The following is a 20,198-nucleotide window of genomic DNA, read 5'->3' as shown; positions in this document are numbered from 1 at the left end:
CCTGCAGAACCGTAACGTTATGTGCTTGTGGAGGAGTTGGTATTTTTCTACTATCTTTGCTTAATGGTGATGATCTTCATCATCCTTGCCTTCCTTGTGAACGCCGGGCAAGGTAAGCAATGCACTTGAAGGTTTCGTATCACAAAGATGACGATGCCCCGTTTTACAGCACGTCTTGGGAAAAGACTGTATAATTACTCATTCAGGTCAAACCCCCATGTCAGAATGAGACAATCCAGAGAACATGATATTATGCAGGTACATACGTCCACAGGCGCCTATGCTTTGCGTCAAACATCTGTTGGAGAGACCTTACAACAACGTGCGAGTAAAACATGAGATACGAATGTCGTACTTGCCAAGGTACTGTTCAGAGGCGCAATATGTAACCATTTCGTTCCTTTGCTTTTTGGGCGGCCTGTTCCTTGTTGCTGTACTACGTTGCAGGCATAAGTTGCGCGGGGGATACGTGTGGCGATACCCCCAAAAACTAACTTCGTTACTTGGCTAAAGGCTAGCATGAGAAAACATTATACCCCTAAGACGTGGTATGAATGATGACCCTGGCCCGACATGAACTGCCATGCCTCAGGTCTCGAACCTGACGACATCCACAGCAATGTCACAGACAGCCGGGTTTTCCTGCATGACGCTGGCTGCCTATTGGCTCCCGCACCGAAGGACCCCGGGGAGGGGGAAAATCCAGGGTCTTCTAGTTGGAGTCAGACTCCTGGAGTTGCCTTAAGAAACTTGACTAAGTACGAGGGAAAATCGCGCGGATGATCCGGACCATCAGCCGCAGATTGCATTGTATATGGGCATACCTGAAAAGACCAACGTCTAGATGCGCGAATAGACCGAGATATAACGCCACATGAAAATACGACGTCCCGGGGCAGGTCGGCTATCTCTACACGCACGTACAGGCCGAATTAAGCGAATGAATGTCCGGTGATCCATGCGAAGGACTTGCTGATAGACGAACGTTAACGGATGAGCTGGGTGTAACCATCATACGGTATTCTCGTTGCCCATCCGTTTTGGCACGTCCTGGTGTTACTCTAACGTGATGGCGATTTTCAGAAATGGACAGAGAGAGGACATGGCGAAGTGCTGTGAATCCCATCTGCCGGGGGGATGCAATAAAATCGCACACTAGCGAGCATGCACATGCAACTCTGCAACCCGGCCGACCGACAGCAAACAGAACAACGGCCAGCCAGCCCACACGCATCATGTCAACAGGCAGCCGTATCGAACCATTCCCCTCGTTATCGGCCCATGGCCCCATGGAGAAATCGAACGTATCAAAGTGTTTTTCATATGGCCCCGCGACACCATTCCCTAACAAAGCCCATTCTGATGTGGAGATGTCGCTGCTTTGAACTTTCCGCGCGCGGGGTATCCGCGTCCGCAGCTGGGGAAAACACGACCTTTACGTCCACGGGACAGGAGTTCCAGCAACGGGGGAGAGCCTCGGGAGGAGGGCAGGTACTTGGGCCATACTTAGAGTACAACGTTCATCAGCAAGAAGAAGAAGAAGAAGAAGAAAACCTTACCTTGACTTTGCCTGGACTAAGAGTCGCAAACTTGGACGATGCGACCGTTGGGATGACTGGCGACTGGGGAGGGGACAATGGCCTCCGAAAAGCAAAGAGACCCCTCCTTCTCGGTTCGGCTTGAACATTTCCCATCATTAGACTAATCATGAGATAAGAACCATGTCACCCAACATAATTGGCGCCTTGTAGCAGGAGAAGGAGCAGCCGGGCGTAATAGTTGCACGTCGTACAAACCTAACCATCTGTCCTGTTTGTTCCCGAGCCGTACCAGTACAGACTATTTAGACAAGTCTGCACCGAGGACAATTGAGTTTAGACGGGCCTCTTAGTTTCTATCCGGAGCAGATCCGGGATGGGCCTGCGGGCGCGGTCGAACAGACTCGCTGGCTAACGAACGGTCGTGGTGAGCCGCATGGCTGTATCTGTGCCGAGAGGGGACGCCTCTTGTTGTCATCGTAGCATTACCGCCATCCCCCGTCCCGCCCCGGAAATGTGACTGGAACAAAAAAGGGGAAGGGGAAGGGGGAGGGGGTGGACAACTGTGGCTTTTGCTGGTATGGCATTTGGTCGAAATTGCATGCACGGAGATGGGAAGGCCTTCGCCCCAAGCTCCCAAGCTCGGATGGAAAACTGTGGACGAGGAGTATCTCGCGTTCGTTTGGGGAGATTCGAATGAGTAACAGATGGGGGAGATTTCCCACAACCCCAAACGTCACGATAACAGCAATGAAAAGGCTATTAGCAATCCCAGCTGCCAGAGGCGACGGCTGCCACGGGGTCTGTCTGTGCGGGGTAACTGACCAACAGCTAACAGCGACTGTGTAGTCAGCAACGGAGGTACTTGGACTTGGGTACCGCCAACCCAGATCTCGATGGCCTCCCAAGGTTGATGGAAAAAACTGGTAGTTTGTGGGGTAGCGGGCGAGGGCCGCGTACTCCTTGTATCGATTCTTGTGTGTAGTTCGGCAGCAGCTCCGCCCTGCGATGAATTTGGGGTGGGAATACTGTAACCAAGGAGCTCAAACAGCGAAGGTTCCGTTCACTCGTCCGTTTGAACCGAGAATCCGGGCCGCATTGTCAGTGTTCTGGTCAGTGCAGAGGCTTTGGTGCATCGCCAGATCGTGATGGACGGGGACGGTACAGCGCACATCATATGTAGTCCATATACTCCGGACGTGCCAGGCGAGACCTTCTACAGTGACGTCAGTTCACACGATACCCGACACGAACGCGTGCTGTAGTCGGCGGGCCTTTCGGTAGTCGTTAGGGAACGCCGTCGTCTATGCCACTGCAATGCTGAATGGGGTTTCCTTTGACGAAGCGGTTTGATTAGGTATGAATTGGGTTTGCTAGGGTAAAGGGGGACTGAGGCCTGAGGCCTGAAGCTTGGTGCTTGGGGGTTTGTCTGGTGCGTTGGTCGCCCGTAACCGGTGAGTTCTGCTGCCGCCAGCACCAGGTCACGCACGATACAGAAGGCCCTTTATCGTGACCGCTTCCAAGAAGCGTCTACTCTGACAGTGATAGGACGGCAATCAATTACACTTTGGCTCGGTCACGGCTAGTATCGTCTACTCTCGTGGGTTTTCAAAAGACATATGCACCGGAAAGTGGTCCCGAGTCGTAGACTGGTGGAGCATGGGCGTCGAAACAGTAGCCACACCCCCCTAAGGCTCTAGGCCCAGGTACTTTGAGGGTAGCAGCCGGAGTACCTGGGTCGACGACAGGGGGTTGTGGTTCGATTGGGATTAGGGGTTCTCGTTTTGGCGCGCGATGGTACAGTACATGCACTAAAAGTACAGGTATCCGTAGACCCTGAATGGATCGGTTCACATCGCATCGACGATTGTCATTGAATCGACGATTCTTCACCAGCTCACCACCAAACAGAAATTACTACTACAAGTAGCTGTTAGGGATGAGTTGCGCAAAAACCTGTTCTTGCTGGCTCGCGACGGAGCTTTACTGCCAGCACTGGCCCTACTCTGCCTTTATTTCCGTGCTCATCGCGATCACTTCGCCTACTCCGAGAATGGTGCTACCAAGACGGATATGAGGCTGGAGACGCATAATCGATGCGATGGGGAGCGCCGAAAGGGGGGCAGATGAGTAGGAACTCACGGCGGTGGTGATGGGTAGCATGCAATCAATACACAGGCCACAAGCACTGAGCGACATCGTGTGCTGTAACTGGTCAGCCCCAGCTGACGGAATTGGCCTGTACGAATGCGAAGGGTCGCTAGTGGAAACGCAGTCGAGATGAGCATGTAGTGGTAGGACCCTGAAGTTCTCGTGTGGTTGAACCCTTGGTGCTTGGAGCAGACGGCAGATGGATGCCTGGATGCGTGTAAGTGCGCCCCTCAAGCATCATTAGGATCCTAGCCCATCGGATAGAGGCAATCATGTCCCACCGTGTCGCGTAGAAATCTCCGAGCTTCGTCGTGGTTCTTCTCATTATTAGAAGTAGAACATATTGGCAGGCGCCCAAGAATAAAAGCGAAAATTAGCACCAAAACCCTGCAGCTGGGGGGAGCTGTCTCGTAATGCCCAGAGAGTTTCTTCTGGTGCAGGATAGGTGGAGTGGAAAACCGAGAAGGTACTCAGCTCGTGCCTTGTCGCAGTACCGATTGTACTTCGTTCTAATCCAAGCCCAAGCCCAGCGCCACAAGGTCGGAAAAAGGTGCCACAGCGCCAAGGATATCCAGCCGTTGTGTGCAGCAGAACCAGTAGAACCTTACGCGGGGAGCGGGTCAACGTTAAAAGAATGTCGATGTAGGGCGCGCTTCTCGATCTCCATGGCCGGGTCGCGCTGGGTCTGAACCGCCGCACCACCCGCAGCCTGGGCAGAACCTGGGTAGCTCCTGCCTCCCACTTGCCACTTCCCTTTTCAGTGCTTTTGCCGTACCCACCCCCTCTTCTGTTTTACGCAGGGTCTTCATTTTAAGAACTGCCAACCCACCAGCTGCCAGTTTCCTCGCAAGCCGCCCATCAGATCCGCCCGAGATGGCAAGGTAGAATAATGACATCACTGTGCCCGAGCTTGGGTACCTTGCGCTCCCGGGGACAGTCCACGTACAACCACGGTCTTAGGTAGTACCGAAGGCCCGTCGCCATTGACGCCGCGCCTTGCGTACCGTCCATAGCTCAGGCACAAGCCCCAGAAAGCCATGCACTACTGGCAGAACGTGGGTATCAGAAGGAGAAGACCAAGGAGTAGGTACCCCGGATATACAGTTTGCAGAAGACCCTGGTTTAGGACAACCCTCTCCAGGAGATCCAAGAGAACCAAAGAATAAAGATAAAAATAAAAAATTCCACACCCAGACGAATGAGGTATCTCGATGAATCCCAATGCGTCGTGAATCAGGGTAGGTCGACATGCCTCGGTAGGCAGCGATTGTCGGGCTATCTCGATGAAGGGTGGCGTGATGGAATTTTGAGAATGCCATGCAGCAGTCAAGTGAGTCAATCTCTGACAGACTAGCAGTTGCAGACAGACCTGCCTCCGGTACTGCCACGGCCAAGTCCACACCAAGTATCTACCCCGATCGATCCCTCCTCCTCTTCCGTACGCATCAGGCTTAGGCCGCCACAGCCAGCGCCGCGTCGTGAGCTTGTCACAGCATTATTTATTGTACCGCCTGGGCGGTACACCGCAACCAACGGCGCAGCTCTTGATTTGTCCAGAACTGCCAGTCCGTCTCCGAACTTCCGATGCCAATGAGCCGCCCAGCATATCGCATACCGTCCCGAGGATGCCCAAGGTAGCTCTTTCGCGTGTCACAGACAAGTGCAGAAATCGTAACAACGGGCTGGAAGAGAAGCGGCGGTTCGAGACGAGTAGTCAACGCCGTCGTCGGAAACGGTGACGTGTAAGATGATTGGCTACATCGTTTCGGGGCCTACAGTACCTTTCTCGGCGGGGCTGGTCTGGCCTCTGGTGTCTGGGTCCCTGAGTGTCTGGGCTGCTGGGTCCCTGGGTCTCTGGTGATTCCATCAAAGCCGGACTGGACTGCATACCAAATACCTAATACGTGCGACTAGGGGAGCGAGCTTCCTCCTGGCTGCCACCTACGTCATTCTGGGCTGGCGGATATAGCATACCGGTGTAATCTCCGCCCCCGCTGTTACCTGTTTGACCCTGGTGGAAACGCACAGCACAAGGCACCCAGCCAGCACCAGCATCACAATCACCTGGAAGCGTGCGAGATTGGGGGTTCACTGGCTGGCAGTAGTGGTATATGGCGCTGCATGGGGTCTCGTGGTAAGTTGGGAACCCGGCATCGATCAGGGCATTGGGATGGCAGTTGTACATAGGCTCGGAACATTTGTTCCTGCACGCCATGGCGCAATCTGGAAATGATATGCGGTTACTATGGGCTAGGGGCTACTCTTGATGCCGCGATTGCTAACCTAACAAGCGCGCACAGCTAGCAAGAGCAGGGTTGCATACGTATGGGGGAACATTGTTGTTCAACTCGATGTGATCTTGCTTTCTCTCCCTTTCAGCCACAAGGGTCTACTTACATACCGTCCGCCATTCTTCTAGAAATTTGGGCTCTTGGCTGGCAGATGGGAGGGAATCAAGCGATCGACCGCCTTGTCTTACCTATCTCGGTTGGGCTGAGCTGAAGAAGGAAGAAGGGCTGAAGAAGAGAGCACATGTCCGACCCTGAAAGTCCACATTTGTTTCTGTATCATAGATAAGATCTGTACGGAGTAATAGTAGCAGATGAGTTCCAGCTGGGTATAATTACTATATGCACATCATTATTAGGGTCTGAGACTCATGAAGGGCCCTGGAAGTTCCCCGAGGGCTCAATTCCACCTACACGTACATAGAGTAATCAGCATGACTCTAAAAGCGTTGAGAGGAACAGAGATAGACGGTATCCAAACCTTGGTGTAGCATCTTGCAGTAAGCTACTCTGCAACACTATCATACCCATGCCATGCGTGCGTTAGACGCCATAGGAGACAACAACAACGACACCGACCCAACTCCAGCAGGTTTTCCCCCTCCCGCCATTCTGTTGCCCTTTGCGACATATCCTTTTGTTCTCCTCTTTTCCTCCTCCCCCCCTCTCTCCCTGCTTTTGAAACCAAGTCTGCGAGAATGTTCGCGCGCGAATGGACTGTTGGAAGGCAACCTTAAAATAAAATAAAAACGCGACTTGAACAGCTGAGAATGGAAGGGGACCCGTCCCCGGGCGTCCCAGGCGTCCCAGGCGTCCCAGACGTCCCTGAGTTTCCAGGTGGTGTAAAAGGAAGAGAGAGGGTAAAGAAAAAAAAAAGAGTACTTGGGCGGTACTTGTCGGGATACTTTACTTGCCCCGCCAAGTACATCGGCTGAGTACCAACTTGTCAAGCAGGGGGACCACACACAGACCCTTGTTCACACATTTTTTCTCTCTCTTCTTTTCTTTTCCTGGCTGTTTCTGGGACCACTGGACCACTGGACCACTCAAGCACCCGTGTGGGCCAGCCATTCGAGGGAGAATGCAAGGATGCAAGGATGGGGGGAGGGCGAGAGTAAAGTTGGCAGGGAAGAAAAAAGGTACTTGGTGCCCAGTGTTGTATCCGTAGAGTACGGTAGGTACGGACAGGACAGTAGCGCAGTAGCACAGTAGCTCCCAAGGGCTCCCAAGGGCTCCCAAGGGCTCCAACGGGTAGGTAAGCGAAAACTTGATGGGATTCATGCGTTTCCCATGTTTCTTTTTAAGCACACCCATTCGCACCCTCTTCCTGCTGCACCTGCGAATTTCATCTCGTTGTTTACTCGACTCCAGCTTCCTTGGGCCACCACCTCCTCCTTTTTTTATATATCCCGTCTACCACCTCTCAACTGTACCTCTGCTCACCAAACGCACCCAAAACCAAACATCACAAATACACCCTACCCGCCACTCCCACTTCTTCAGCTCACCGCGCCAGGAATCTCGTCGCTGCTGTTGCCGCAACTGCCTCACCACGCACCAATCAATCGTCTCTCTGTGCATGTCCTATGAGCATTGGTCGTAGGCTATCGTGACCAGCTATATATTGCAGGGATAGAGCGGGAGAATCCAGTGTCCCGCCTCATTCCTCCTAATCTATAATACACTGCGTGCTCTCTTTGCGCTTCGCACGCCTTCATAATGCAGGCTAGAGACGCAACGGGCCGCAAGGTCTCTCTTCTCAACGACGAGGCATACTCTCGCCCTTCGTTATACCGCACTTCCAGCTCGTACCAGTCTACAAGGGACGCCTCGCCACTTCCCCATACTCCCGAGCTCCTACGATCCAATTCGTATGACTCCAACAACAGCTATGACCCTGTCTCTCCCATGACGCCGGTTGTCTACGATTTCTCAGCCCGTGGCCCCTATGATGACTATGCATCTGAGATGCCTCCCGCCAAGCGTCCGGCCTACATCGACACCAGTCGTTCCAACTCCTATGTGGAAGATGACAGCTCGGCCGGCTCGGCCGTGCAAGACCGTCCTGCAAAGCGATACCCCTGCAGGTATCGCGACAGCCATGGCTGCGAGAAGACCTTCACCACCTCGGGCCATGCTTCTCGGCATTCCAAGATCCACACTGCTGAGAAGGCGGTGCACTGCACCTACCCTGGCTGCCACAAGAAGTTCACCCGTGCCGATAACATGAAGCAGCACCTTGAGACACACTTCAAGGACAAGTCGAGATCCGCTAGCTCGTCCAAGTCTGCCACCAAGAGCTCCACGAGCTCCTCAACCAAGCGCGACTCCATTTCCTCGCGATCTACGACCTCGCACAGCAGCCGGTCGCCGGTATGCGGCGACGCTCACATGTGGGACGTCGACCAGTACGGCATGGTGACGGATATCGCCCAGCTTCCTTCGTCTAGCACTGCTTGGGACGTGAGGGGCATGAACCTGCCCATGATGGGCCACCCGGGCGCCGTACGGACAAGCAGCGGCCTCGATGCGCTAGCAGCCATAGCCTGTCAAGAAGGCAGTGCTTAAGAGCGGTGTTTGGAAAGCTCGATACAGACTTTTGAACAACTCGCCTTTGCAGTACAAGTATCTGGTCACCCAGTGATGCGTGGTACGTGTACCCGGGGCAGATTTAATGACAGCCTCTCCATCTCGGTCAGGGAAGAGAGCACTCACGGTTCGGGGTTACTTGCCATCATGAGTTAAGGCGTTTGTGGTTTTGCTATACGTTTTTACCATATACCCAGGGGCCAAGCATACGGAAGGCGCACTGGAGTTTTTTTTTTCTTTGCTTTTGCGACAAAGATTACGGGCACACGGAAACGAGCAATCTAGGAGGTTTGAGCGGGCCAAGCACACGAGATCTATTCTTGCCTTGGCACAGCACACCTTGCTGGGAATGAGCAAGAGTAGGCAGGGCGCAGAACCGAAGCACTGAGGCCTTTTGGCGCTTGGGAATAGCCATCTGTATATATTGACGATACTCCCCCGGAAGCCGTACCAGTAGCATGGTACCCTTCTCGGATATGCCTTTTGGTTTACTTAGATACCACTCATCCGCCCTGTTTTCAGGCAGGGCGGATGGCACATGAAAGTCAAAGCGATGATTTCACCTACCATTACGTGTTCACGATGCGAAAACCATTTTTGACTGATAATACATGATCTGCCAGACATCGAGCTTGTTGTTGCTTGACTTTCCCCGTTCGTAAGAGTGACGAGAGAGCTTCGCCTCGACCGAATACGATACATTGCTGCAGTCCTTGATCTGCGGACACGGACCTACGCCCACGGTGCGTCCGTCAGATCTGTTGAATGCAAATAGTGCGAGCCGATGGACACGATCTGCAAGGAGCGTCAACAAGGTCCCTGATCGGCAGGGCGGGCAGTGTTTCTTTCTACCAGATAAGGGGGGTGGACGAGATGGGCGGACGGGCGGGCAGGACGGACACACTACCAACCACACTGTCGGTAACCCATCGTTTCTAACGCTCTTGAGGCGTTTCTGATGGTCCGTCGGCGTCGTCCGTTAGTGGGTTCCCATAAGCCTCCCACCTCCATCCAGCATTGCGTGCGATGATTACTTCTTGTCCTTCGTCCCCCCTTCCCCACCTCCAATCCATCCCTCTCGCTTGTTTTTTCCCTTGCAAGGTAACACGATCTACCCCTGATAGTGGGATGGGGAAGGAGCTGGGGGATGGGTTGGGAAAATGACCCCAAAATGGGCGCACTTCGACGTCATTTTACATTTGACAGCTGCTATGGGGTCCTGGGCTAACGTGGTTTTGGTTTAGTCAGCCGAGGAGCCAAGCAACTCCACCACTTGGGGACAAAGGGCCACGGACTGGCCTGTTGTTAGCTGTCTAGGCTGTGTACTGCTTCCTGCCTCCCTACACGTACACTGTTGCCGTTGCCTCTTTCTCTATCTTTGCATTTGCGGCACAGGCCGCCCCGTCTCGTCACGCGTGCCGGCGCCGCCGCTCTTTTTTTTTCTTCTTAATCTCGTTTTGTCAAGGCCCTTTCGTTGGCTGGAGGTTGGCTGGCTCCGTCGCCTCCCCCTCCTCCTTCACCACCCAGCGAAACCCACACCCACCGTGTCTCCGCTATCGTAGCGCCCGAGACAGACATCTTTGACCTTCGATGGTCGTCGGTGGGGGTCGTCCTTGGTCTCCCGACACCACACCAACACCGGCGCGAAGCTCGTGAATAGCTGCTTGCTGCCAGCACAGGGGCCCATCAAGTGGCTTGCTTGTGGGATGATGTGACTACTCACTTGATTGTCTCCGAGATGAGGGGGGGCTTATCTTGTACATACATCTGTATGCGCATACCTTCGGGGGTTAGCCCACCCCCTGTCTTATAACAGTAGGCGTACGCAGGCAATAGAGCCAAGCCTCGGCTCACACATACACTCATCTTCAGAGATTCACCGACACTTGGCGATCCCATCCTCTCCTCTTGGTCTATCTTCGTCGAGGGTGTCTTTGTTCCATTCGTCTCATTAATTCATCCACCGAGGGGGAAAGTACGGTCTATTCCGACGTGGCGTCTCTCGCATCTCATCCTATATCAAATGACACCCCGTGTTTATTACATGACCCATACGTGAATCTCTCTATGACCTCCATAAGTCAGGGTTTTCGGCACACCCGCGTGCCATCTCCCACTGCTCATCAGTAAGACAGACCAGTGTCCGATGCTTTGCGCCCTCCTTGCCGATCTCCTGGACCGTGTCCACGACGGGCTTTGCGTTGCGTTCGTCGTCAATCTCAAAGCCGAGACAGGCGACTTGCTCCACCACGCAGCGCCGTAGCTTGTCGCTTTTCTCGCCGATGCCTCCCGCAAAGACCAGCGCGTCGACCACGCCGCCGAGCGAGACGTAGTAGCTGCCCACATACGAGCAGATGCGGTCAACCATCATGTCGAAGGCGAGTTTGCACCGCGGCTGCTCCGAGCTGGCAATGACACCAAAGTTGGTTGTGCCCGTCATGGCCTTCCAGCCGCTTTCTTGGTTCAGGATCTCCTCGGCCCGCGAAATGTGCAGCTCCTTTGTGGACGATGGCGAGAGCTTGCCCACATCACTCGCATAGTGGAACACAAGACTGGGATCCTGAGTCAGCCGAAACGAAGTACCACGAGCCGCTAAGGGCATATGCAGTCATTGGCTTGGGAGGCTTACCTTGGGTCGACGCTGCCGCTGCGAGTCGCACCTGGCAGTCCAGCCAATGGGGTTAAGCCCATCGAGTTGTCCCAGCTGGCCCCAGCCTTGATGGCGCAGGCACTGGCACCACTGCCCAGGTGGAGAGCTATGATGTTTAGATCTCGAGTGTTCTTGTCCAGGAATTGGGCGACGGCATTCGTAATGAACTGGTAGCTGATGCCATGGAACCCATACTTCCTCAACTGGTTGTTCCGGGCGACCTCGGGGTTGATAGGGTAGGTGTGGATATGCTCGGGTATGGTTGCATGGAACTGCGAGTCGAAATAGGCTACGTTGGCAGCGTCGGGAAGTTCTGAGATGCAGGACTTGACAATCTGGAGTGCTTTGACGTTGTGCAGTGGTGCCAGATCGGTCAGCTCCTCGAGATGGATGTAGGTCCCAAGGTTGATGAGTCTGGCTGTGGTGTAGTCGCCGCCATGAACTACTCGGTGACAGGCAATCTCGATATCGTCCTTGCTCGAGATCTGAGGCAACTCCGAATCGTCGAGGAAGGTCTTCAGGAGAAGCTTGAAAGCGTCATCTTGAGTGCTGACTTTATCATCGACCGCCTGGTCCTTGAGTATAGTCTGGCCTCCTCTGACATATTTGAGCTGGGCCGGTGGTGCTGTGAGGCCATTGATCTGGGCTTCGGCTAACGCCTGCTGAGGAGGGAGTTGGCCTCGTTTGGCCGTGTAGACCGAGATCTTGACGGAGCTTGACCCGGCGTTGATGGATAGGATGACCTTCATCGTGGGTGAGGTTAGGTGGCGAGCAAGGGCGACTGGACAATATTTTTCTTCCTTTCTTTCTTTCTTTCCTTGTTTCTTTCTCCTCCTTCCTTCCTATAGCTTTCTCTCTATCTTTCTCCGACCTAAGTGGCAGAAATAGGAAGAAAGCCGCCCATGGGGTTAATAACAAGCCCCCCAACTCAACCCCAGCTCCCCCACTAATGCTAATGTGGGATGGATGGGAGCTGTCAGTTGCTGCATGACGTTTCCTACCGCCCGTCTTGACGGGCTTGGCCGCACATTGCCATTCGTTGCACATCAATCAGCACACTGGCCTTCAGCCCACATGCACCCACGCTGCATGCCATATGGCCAGTTGGCTGGAAGGACTTGCCAACCTTCCAACCCGACCCGGGCAAATCATTACTTCCTTTACCCGGTCGCATCGCCTAGCGCACTCTGGTACGCCTGCCATTCTTCATGCAGACAACAAGATAACACGAGCTACGCAGTGTTGAAAAATGGCGCTTGTTGTTATCGTAGCTGAAGCTACCGGGTTATTATGGGACTGGCGACTTGGCATGGCGCAATCGGCGGGAGATTCAAGAAGCGGCCACTTCCAGTCTTACTAATGCTTTGCCACGAACCTCGGTTCCCGGCTTCATCGTGCCAGAAAACCGAACCACTTGCATCCGACAGCCAGTTTGCGGGTGGTTGCACCGGGTCGTGAGATTGTCAATGCCTCCCGGATCTCATGGGGTTGGGCCATCCTCTTCGGGTTCAGGCACTGTCGGGAGGGACATAGCCTGATGAAATCTACTGGGAGGCGGTAATTCATAGGGGGTATCAGGCGGTATTTCGGGTGATGGCAATTCAAACGCATCTTGCGGGTATGCGATTCCTCGAAATTCACTGTCGGAGCTGTGCGCCACGATCCACGTGTCGAGGAAGCGTCTGTAGTCTGGACTTCCATGTTAGCAGCCTTCGATATTCCCACGTGGTTCCGTCCAAACTTGCCTTCGGGACGGGTGAACTGCACCCCCAGATAGCGTATATCCAATGGCCCGCCGCGCGCGCCCGAAGACGACGAGTGGGAATGGTCAGAATGACGCCGGAAGGCCGCCAGAGGGTTCCGCCTTGAATCCGGCGCATTGCCTCGGCGCCCGCGCACATTCAGCCGTAGCATGCGGCGCCGGTCATCGCGGCCCCTAACTTCTCCTTCAAAAAAATCCACCGGATACTCCCGGAACCTTCGATCTGACCGATTGGCAAAAACGGAGATGGAATGCGCCGAGTTCTGTCGGTCACTCCACAGCTTCAGCCGCTGCACTGTCCCAATGCCGCGGACATTACCAAACGTGTCGGTCCTGCTCTGCGTATCCGACCATACCACGTCAATGTCAAAACAGTCTATGAGGTCTTTCCGCCTAAGGTCGCCTTGAAAGTGTATGGCTGATTCGATTGTGGTGAATTCGTATTTGACCTCCATGGGCTGGTCGAATATCACGACGCCATCTTCGGCCGTGTATCGCACGCGGTGCACTTCTCGGAAAGTGACGTATTGTTCAAGTAGACACGGGTCTGAGAATTGCCGGTGTCGCGAGTGGAGGGTGTGCGGGAAGGTGTCGGCGGGGTGTGGGGAGGGTACTAGAGTTCAAGTAGGTTGCTTTAGAAAGGAGGCTTCTCGCGGAAAGGAGGGAGACAAGTGTATATATGTTTGTGTGTGTGTGTGCGCGCGCGCGTGTGTGTATGTGTGCACTCGGGCGGCCCTACAGAAGTGTTCAAGCAGTTCTAGCTGATAGCTGCATCGCCAAACCACCCGGCGATGCTCACTTCCGACCATTTCCCAGGGACCCAGGTATACTGTCTTTTCTTCGGGTAAACCCTCGAATAAGACACTAGGAAAACGCCAAGCTGTTAGTACCCGAAGGGTAGACGTAGATGGCCGGACAACGCAGGAAAGATGAGAGCAATGGTTGTTACATAGTTGCTTGGTACCCAGGCGGACCCAGGTCCAGAGGCCGCAACTGACCCGGCGGCGAAGACAACTCGTCGGTCAAGGCAGATACTGCCGAATTCGGGGTCCAGTTGGAGCCAGCTGAGCTTGCTAGGTTGGAGTTTGGCGTATAGGCGGGCGGGATACTGAAAGAGGACGACGAGGCATAGGATCTGGAAGAAGATGATGAGAAAGATGCGGCCATGGCGTGGGCCATGATAGACCCGCGCCGGAAATATGTAGAAGCACTTTAGCGAAAGAGAGAGAGAGAGAGAGAGAAGAGCAGAAAATCTGCGCCTGTCCCTGTCTGGAAAGCGACAGTATTGCTGAGCTTGCCGCTGCTGCTACTGCTTCCGTGTGGGGGGGCCCGACAATTTAGGGTACGATCAATCGCAGGGAGTAGGTAGTAGGCAGTACAGGCAGTCGGCAACGGCATCCATCAACAACGCAACAGGCAAGACGATGTCCCCGCGACTTTGCTGCCACTCCGGCGTGCAGGGACAGCAATCAACAGAAGGCAAGGGGAAATGAGGGAAATGAGGGCTTCGGTTGGGGATCGTGACTGACCATGATTATTCAGCTTGCGACAACCCAGTACCTGTCCCCCGCGGTTGGTGCTGCTTTGGACGTGGGCGTGGGCGTGGACGTGGACGGGATTATTGATGATGATGGGTTTTGTGAAATGTTCGGCGGGCATTATTATTATTATGTCATCAACGATGGATCCTGCTCTTCTCTCCCTCACTTTCTCTTGCCTCTCATCTCGCGCACGCGCACACGCGGCCACACTATCTCCAATACTACCGCAACACCTTGCTACTCACTCCCTACCACCGAGCTCGATCGGTGGTTGGAGGCAGGCAACTTACCACACAATCACGATCGGCCCAATGGCAGGCGACAAGCATGCTCGGGACGGGGCGGGTAGGGAAAGCGGCCGAGGAGAGGAATGTGGCTTTTTCTCTTCTGCTTCTCAGCCAGGAGAGAGTGCTGTTGGGAGACGAGGACGATAGGTTCAGCTCAGGTTGACGGGCCCACCAGGCTGGGGTCGTGGGTTATTATGGTGTTGTGTGTATGCACGTATGTATGGGGGTTCGCTTTGCTCTGGCCCCTCCAAAGCCATTCAGCGCTTCCATGTGCGGAAGCTTAGCCGGCCAATTGGTAAAGACGGCCTGTGGCTTGGGGGGTGAAGTGCCCTGACTTGCCCTGACTTGCCCTGAATGGAGGGTCAGAGAATCCCGAACGGTTCGATAGGATGTAGGTTTAGGAAGCGTTGAGCCACGGTGCGCTTGACTAGCTAGTCCAAAGGCTCCCGTCTCCTCTCCAGATTCAAAGCTCAATCTAAGCCTGGCACGGACGTTCCCAATCGTTCCACCCATTTATTATCGGAGTTCAGTCCGAAGGCCATCCTCTACTGACCAGTGTACTGATCCTCGTCTGTCTGGAACGCGCGAATATCTGGATTCCGTGCCTTCGCCAACCAGCAAACCGGGGCCCGGCTCGCCGGAACCGACATGGTGCTGTCGCATACCACAACAGCGGAGTGCGTAGGGGCGTAAAGGGCGTAAAGGGCGTAGGGGCCACTGATACCGACGTCGACGGCAGCCAATCAGCTTGGCCATGTCGAGCACATGTCTGGAAAGACTGCATCTGCGCCGTGGCTTGGCAGGGCTCCGCTCTCTCCCAGGCTCCAGGCTTCAGGCTTCAGGCTTCAGGCTAACCTCCCCATCGCCTTATGTCCACTCTTGGCCGCATTAGAAGGGAAGGCTTCATCTTGGTCGAATCAGTGCACTTCGGTCTACGCTCTGCTCACGGCCAACGGACTAGCTGACATCACCGCGGGAGTCTTTCTCCCCCCTGCAAGTCTGATTCAATAAGTCGCCGGCTCCAAGGGGTGGGGGTCAATGGGTGTGCGAGAGAAGCCTTGTTGGCTCGCTGCCACATGAGAGCAGCACACCAGGCTCGGGACTCGACTACATGCACATTGTTCTCTTGTGCAGAAACGAGGTGTTCTATTTATAAGTGACGACCCCAAAACTTCATCCGAAGCACTGGGAAGGCAGCAGCAGGCGGCGCCCATCCATACATGCATACATGCATACGTACATAGGCCTTCTCGCGGCCCCTAGTCTACTTTGGGAGAAGTGGTGGTAGACTTCTTCACCACGGGGTGTTCTAGACAGGCTGGGCAAATGGATATATTGGCACTGTTGGAGTGACGAGAGCACCGCGAACCCGAGCCTCTCTCCTTGCCATCCGTCGTATTTGCGTTTGGGCCTCTGGCCGTACAGAGTATAGGAAGAGCCAGTCGGTACCGATCCCTATCTTCTGGGGCGCGATGCAAGTCCAGGGTCCTTCTATCCCTACGACGCGGCATGAACCTGCATGCATCCTCACTCTGCTACACCAACTGCAACCAACCGGATCCACACAACAATCTTACTCCCTCTCGTCCAACCTCCCACGGCTATAATCTGCACTCCGTCGCACTCCAACTCGGACTGGCAGGCTTCTTCTTTGGCGCGCGCTGGATTGCGCTTCGCCTGCTCTGGCAACCATGCGCGACGAAGGCGCGGCTGAAGTGCGGAAGAATCGGGGCTTCCTAGGCTTCGACAGCACCGCGCTTCCACCCCGTGATCTCCAGGCACGTCTCCTACCATCCGCACCAAGCATGCATGTGCTGACTGCGACTCGCTCACTCGACTATAGGACCGACGCCAACTTCGCTACGAACTGGATCTGAATGACTGGAATCTAAGAATCTGGGGTGTGGCCGCATCGGGCTTCCTGACTGACTCCTATAACCTCTTCGCGACCAACGTCATCTCCGCCTCCATCTCTTTCGTCTACTTCCCTCATGACCGCTATCCCGGGCTCCTTATTAACCTTTTCACTCTCTTGGGCTCTGTAGTCGGCCAATTGGCCTGGGGCTTTCTCTCTGATTACTATGGACGGACCCGGCTCTATGGGATCGAGTTGGTGCTTGTCATCGTATCCACGATAGGCGTAGCAACCAGCAGCTTCGGTTACAGTGACATGTCTTTTGTTGGGCTCTTCATCTTCGTGAGCCCCCTTCTGCCGCCACCCTTTCCTCCATTCTCTTATACTGACACCTTTGACAGTGGCGTTTCGTGATGGGAGTTGGTATGACCCTTCCCCCTTCCCCACCCTAGCTTTTGGAACTGATGGCGGCCAAGGAATCGGCGCTGAGTATCCCCTCAGTGCTGTGATAACTTCTGAATGGGCCAGTACACAGTCTCGTGCGACCATGCTTGGGTCCGTGTTTCTCATGCAGCCCGTAGGCCAAGCCTTGGCTCAGCTAGTAGGCTTGTGGGTTCTACTGGGCCGTGAACACCAGTACCATATGCGGGATATGCAGTGCGGACTCAACACCGCGAACGAGACGGAGTGCAAGAAGATCGTGGATGGCCTGTGGCGTATCGTCATCGGTACCGGCGCCGTGCCCGCAGTCTTGGCCGTCGTGTTCCGTTTCTTTCTATACGACAGTGGCATCTACCAGCTTGAGGTCAAGAATAAGCCAGGACTTGCTCTTAGGGATACGCGCAGGGTCTATCTTTCGCAAGGTGATGCACGCAACGGCATCGCTTTGCATTCGCCACAAGCAACACAAACGAACTCGCCCCAGCCCATGCCTTTGCAGTTCTCTCGAGAGGACCTCTACAACTACTTTATTCGGGATGGCAACTGGTATTATCTGCTAGGTACCCATACCTCTTCTTAGCTCACTTAGCTCGTACATGCTGACTGAACATGCAGGAACCTCGATTACATGGTTTATGTAAGAGCTGGTCCCGACTGCACACTCTGTGTTGACTGAAGGCTGCGGCCTCCTGTTCTCGTTCATGTATATGCTGACTGACACGTGCTCCAGATTGGATGTTGGATTTTATGGATTTTCCTTGGATAGCAGAGGTACACTCTCAGATCTATGGGCTCCATCACATCCCCTCGCCATCAACTCTTCACTCCACTGCTGGAATTCGACTATTCCAGGTGGGGAGTCGACGGTCCCTTCTTGGGTACAACTGGGCATACCCGTGTGGCAGACCGATCACACCCAGCCCTGCAACACACTTTACGACGTCCTTCTCGAGCAATCCAAGCAGTATCTCTTGTCAGTCTCGCTGAGCTCCATCGCCGGCAGCACCTGCTTCATTTTCTTTGCGAACCGCCTCTCCCGCAAAAACTGGTTGACCACGTCCTTCCTCGTGCTCGCGGTCCTCTTCATTATCACCGGCGGCGTCTACTACGGCGTAGCCCACACAAAGTACTACCCGGCGACGGTAGCCATGATATCGATCTGCCACTTTGCCTTCAACTTCGGCGCCAACACGCTGACCTTCATCATCCCAGCCGAGATCTTCCCGACTTGCTACCGGTGCACGTGCCACGGCATATCCGCCGCGGCCGGGAAGCTGGGGTCTGTGGTCGCCATCCTGATCGTGTACGGCATCAACCAAGGCTATCGGGACCCTAACCGGCAGGGGCTCATCTTCATCCTGTTCGGGTCCGTCCTGGCCCTGGGCGCCATCTACTCTTGGGCGTACCTGCCCGACGTACAGCGTCTGGTGCACGGCTACGACTACGACAATGACAACAATGACGGCGTCAAGATGGTGCTCGAGACGAAAACGCTCGAGGAGCTGGGCGGCGGCCGCGAGCAGGCCCGACTCGAGGGCGAGGTCATCACGGTCAAAGACAAGCTCCACGAGCTGCGCCGCCGGCGCAAGGAGAGCCGCTCGCAGCTAGGGGGCCCAATGTCGAGCCGCGACTGGAGGCCATGAACCCACCCAGCATCATGCAGCTCAGCTCTTCGCTGCCGCCCTCGGTGTCGCGTGGTCTGGGCCCCTATCGGACGCGGACGGCGTCGGTGGGCATATCTTCGTTACGGACTTGATTTCATCTGGAATATATACATACACATATAGATAGACTATTTTATAGAGAAAATCCAGGCATTCCGAGTTGGTATGATTCCTTGTATAAATAATCGCCGCCAGCAAGCGAGGTTTTGACTTTAATCGTTCTAACTTCTCTCCCCCTACAGCTCAAGTCCGTCTGGTGATCAGCCTGACGGCACTCGTAGTCTAATTGTCCAGATCCCGGCTAAGAAAGAGATTATCCTCGTTGTTGGTGCAGGATAAGTGAGAGACAATAAACACGCGAAGTAGCGGCGTCCAGTGCCACTTACTTCTGCTGCCTACTGAACGAGAGCAGGCTCTTTGCTTCCGGAAAAGCCGGCTATAGAGGAAAAAACCTCACTGAAGGATGTCGCTGTCTGATCTTCAATGCAGTTAGATACTTTTGGAGTCACGACAGGACGGATCTGATTTCAGATTCGTCACGATAGAGCAAATTTGATGGTGTGTTCTCAACTATCGGTTGATGATCTCTACTATTCGTACAAAACGCTGGATGCAGCAACGACTTTTTTTAGTCCTCCTATGTTGCAGAAACAAAAGTCAAATCTAGTGCCATTTCCATGAACCCCCTGTATGCGATTCCGTCAAGTTCACGTCCGTAGCATGCACATGCCGAGAAAGGAAAAAGAAGGGGGCAATGGATTGTGCCTTTGCTGTCAAGAGAATATGTTCCACGTCCACAGCCGTCCTCGCCACATGACCCTGGCGGTGAATGCGCACTGCGCGACAATGAATAATGCCATGATCCTGGCAATCGCTGATGAAAAGCATGGGCAAAAGAATTCAGACCGTAAATGACCAACCAGTCTGAGAACCTTGTTAGGCACCTTAACAACTAGGACTACCCACAACCCACTGATGCCTCTTCCGAGCATCGATTGACGGGCATGGATGACTGACGCGGATGGTATGTAGTAAATCGAACTTGAGACGAGCTATGCGACGCCAAAACCAAGAAAACAGATCGAAATGAAAACCGAATCCAAGGACTTTGGGACTCGTACGTGATGTTTGTGCGCTGTAGTGGTTCTCTTCCGTTTTTCGCCATATCTGCATTAATCAACCATCGACTTCAGAGACTGGCCCTTGGTAACGACGAGTCAATGAGGGACCAAAAGCACATAATTGAGGCGAGTAAGCCCAGGTTCACCCCGCGTTGCCGACAAGGTGAGCACGCTTTCCTCGCCATCATTTGACCGTTATCGGAAAGCTGTGGAATACTCCCAGTTTAGCCAGCCATGGCCTGTGTTCCAAACTATATTGCCGGCAAGGTGACGGTGGGAGGGAGAGGTTACAAATTCAGCCGAGTCTGTAG

General features: G+C 54.2%; 4 protein-coding genes across 4 annotated transcripts; 2 read left to right on the top strand and 2 right to left on the bottom strand.

The window, feature by feature from the left end:
- Positions 1–7,696: 7,696 nt before the first annotated feature.
- PG998_001955 (uncharacterized protein) lies at positions 7,697–8,545 on the top strand (the record flags this gene model as incomplete). The annotated part of the gene is made up of 1 exon (XM_066868773.1): positions 7,697–8,545. The coding sequence occupies one exon, from the start codon at positions 7,697–7,699 to the stop codon at positions 8,543–8,545; it is 849 nt and encodes a 282-aa protein (XP_066737188.1).
- Positions 8,546–10,631: 2,086 nt separating this feature from the next.
- Positions 10,632–11,965, bottom strand: PG998_001954 (acetate kinase; the record flags this gene model as incomplete). Its single annotated transcript, XM_066868772.1, has 2 exons — positions 10,632–11,118; positions 11,196–11,965. The coding sequence occupies 2 exons, from the start codon at positions 11,963–11,965 to the stop codon at positions 10,632–10,634; spliced, it is 1,257 nt and encodes a 418-aa protein (XP_066737187.1).
- Positions 11,966–12,605: 640 nt separating this feature from the next.
- PG998_001953 (uncharacterized protein) lies at positions 12,606–14,157 on the bottom strand (the record flags this gene model as incomplete). The annotated part of the gene is made up of 3 exons (XM_066868771.1): positions 12,606–13,525; positions 13,778–13,842; positions 13,928–14,157. 3 exons carry the CDS (start codon positions 14,155–14,157, stop codon positions 12,606–12,608), a joined length of 1,215 nt encoding a protein of 404 aa, XP_066737186.1.
- Positions 14,158–16,497: 2,340 nt separating this feature from the next.
- PG998_001952 (inorganic phosphate transporter) lies at positions 16,498–18,745 on the top strand (the record flags this gene model as incomplete). The annotated part of the gene is made up of 6 exons (XM_066868770.1): positions 16,498–16,584; positions 16,650–17,003; positions 17,063–17,084; positions 17,138–17,662; positions 17,718–17,739; positions 17,833–18,745. The coding sequence occupies 6 exons, from the start codon at positions 16,498–16,500 to the stop codon at positions 18,743–18,745; spliced, it is 1,923 nt and encodes a 640-aa protein (XP_066737185.1).
- Between the last annotated feature and the right edge of the window lie 1,453 nt (positions 18,746–20,198).

The sequence above is a fragment of the Apiospora kogelbergensis genome (assembly GCF_038363985.1).
Source record: "Apiospora kogelbergensis strain CBS 113332 chromosome Unknown utg000001l_segment0_segment0, whole genome shotgun sequence".
NCBI classification, from domain to species: domain Eukaryota; kingdom Fungi; phylum Ascomycota; class Sordariomycetes; order Amphisphaeriales; family Apiosporaceae; genus Apiospora; species Apiospora kogelbergensis.
The sequence above is the reverse complement of the archived record's forward strand: the minus strand, read 5'-3'. Positions and strand labels throughout refer to the sequence as shown.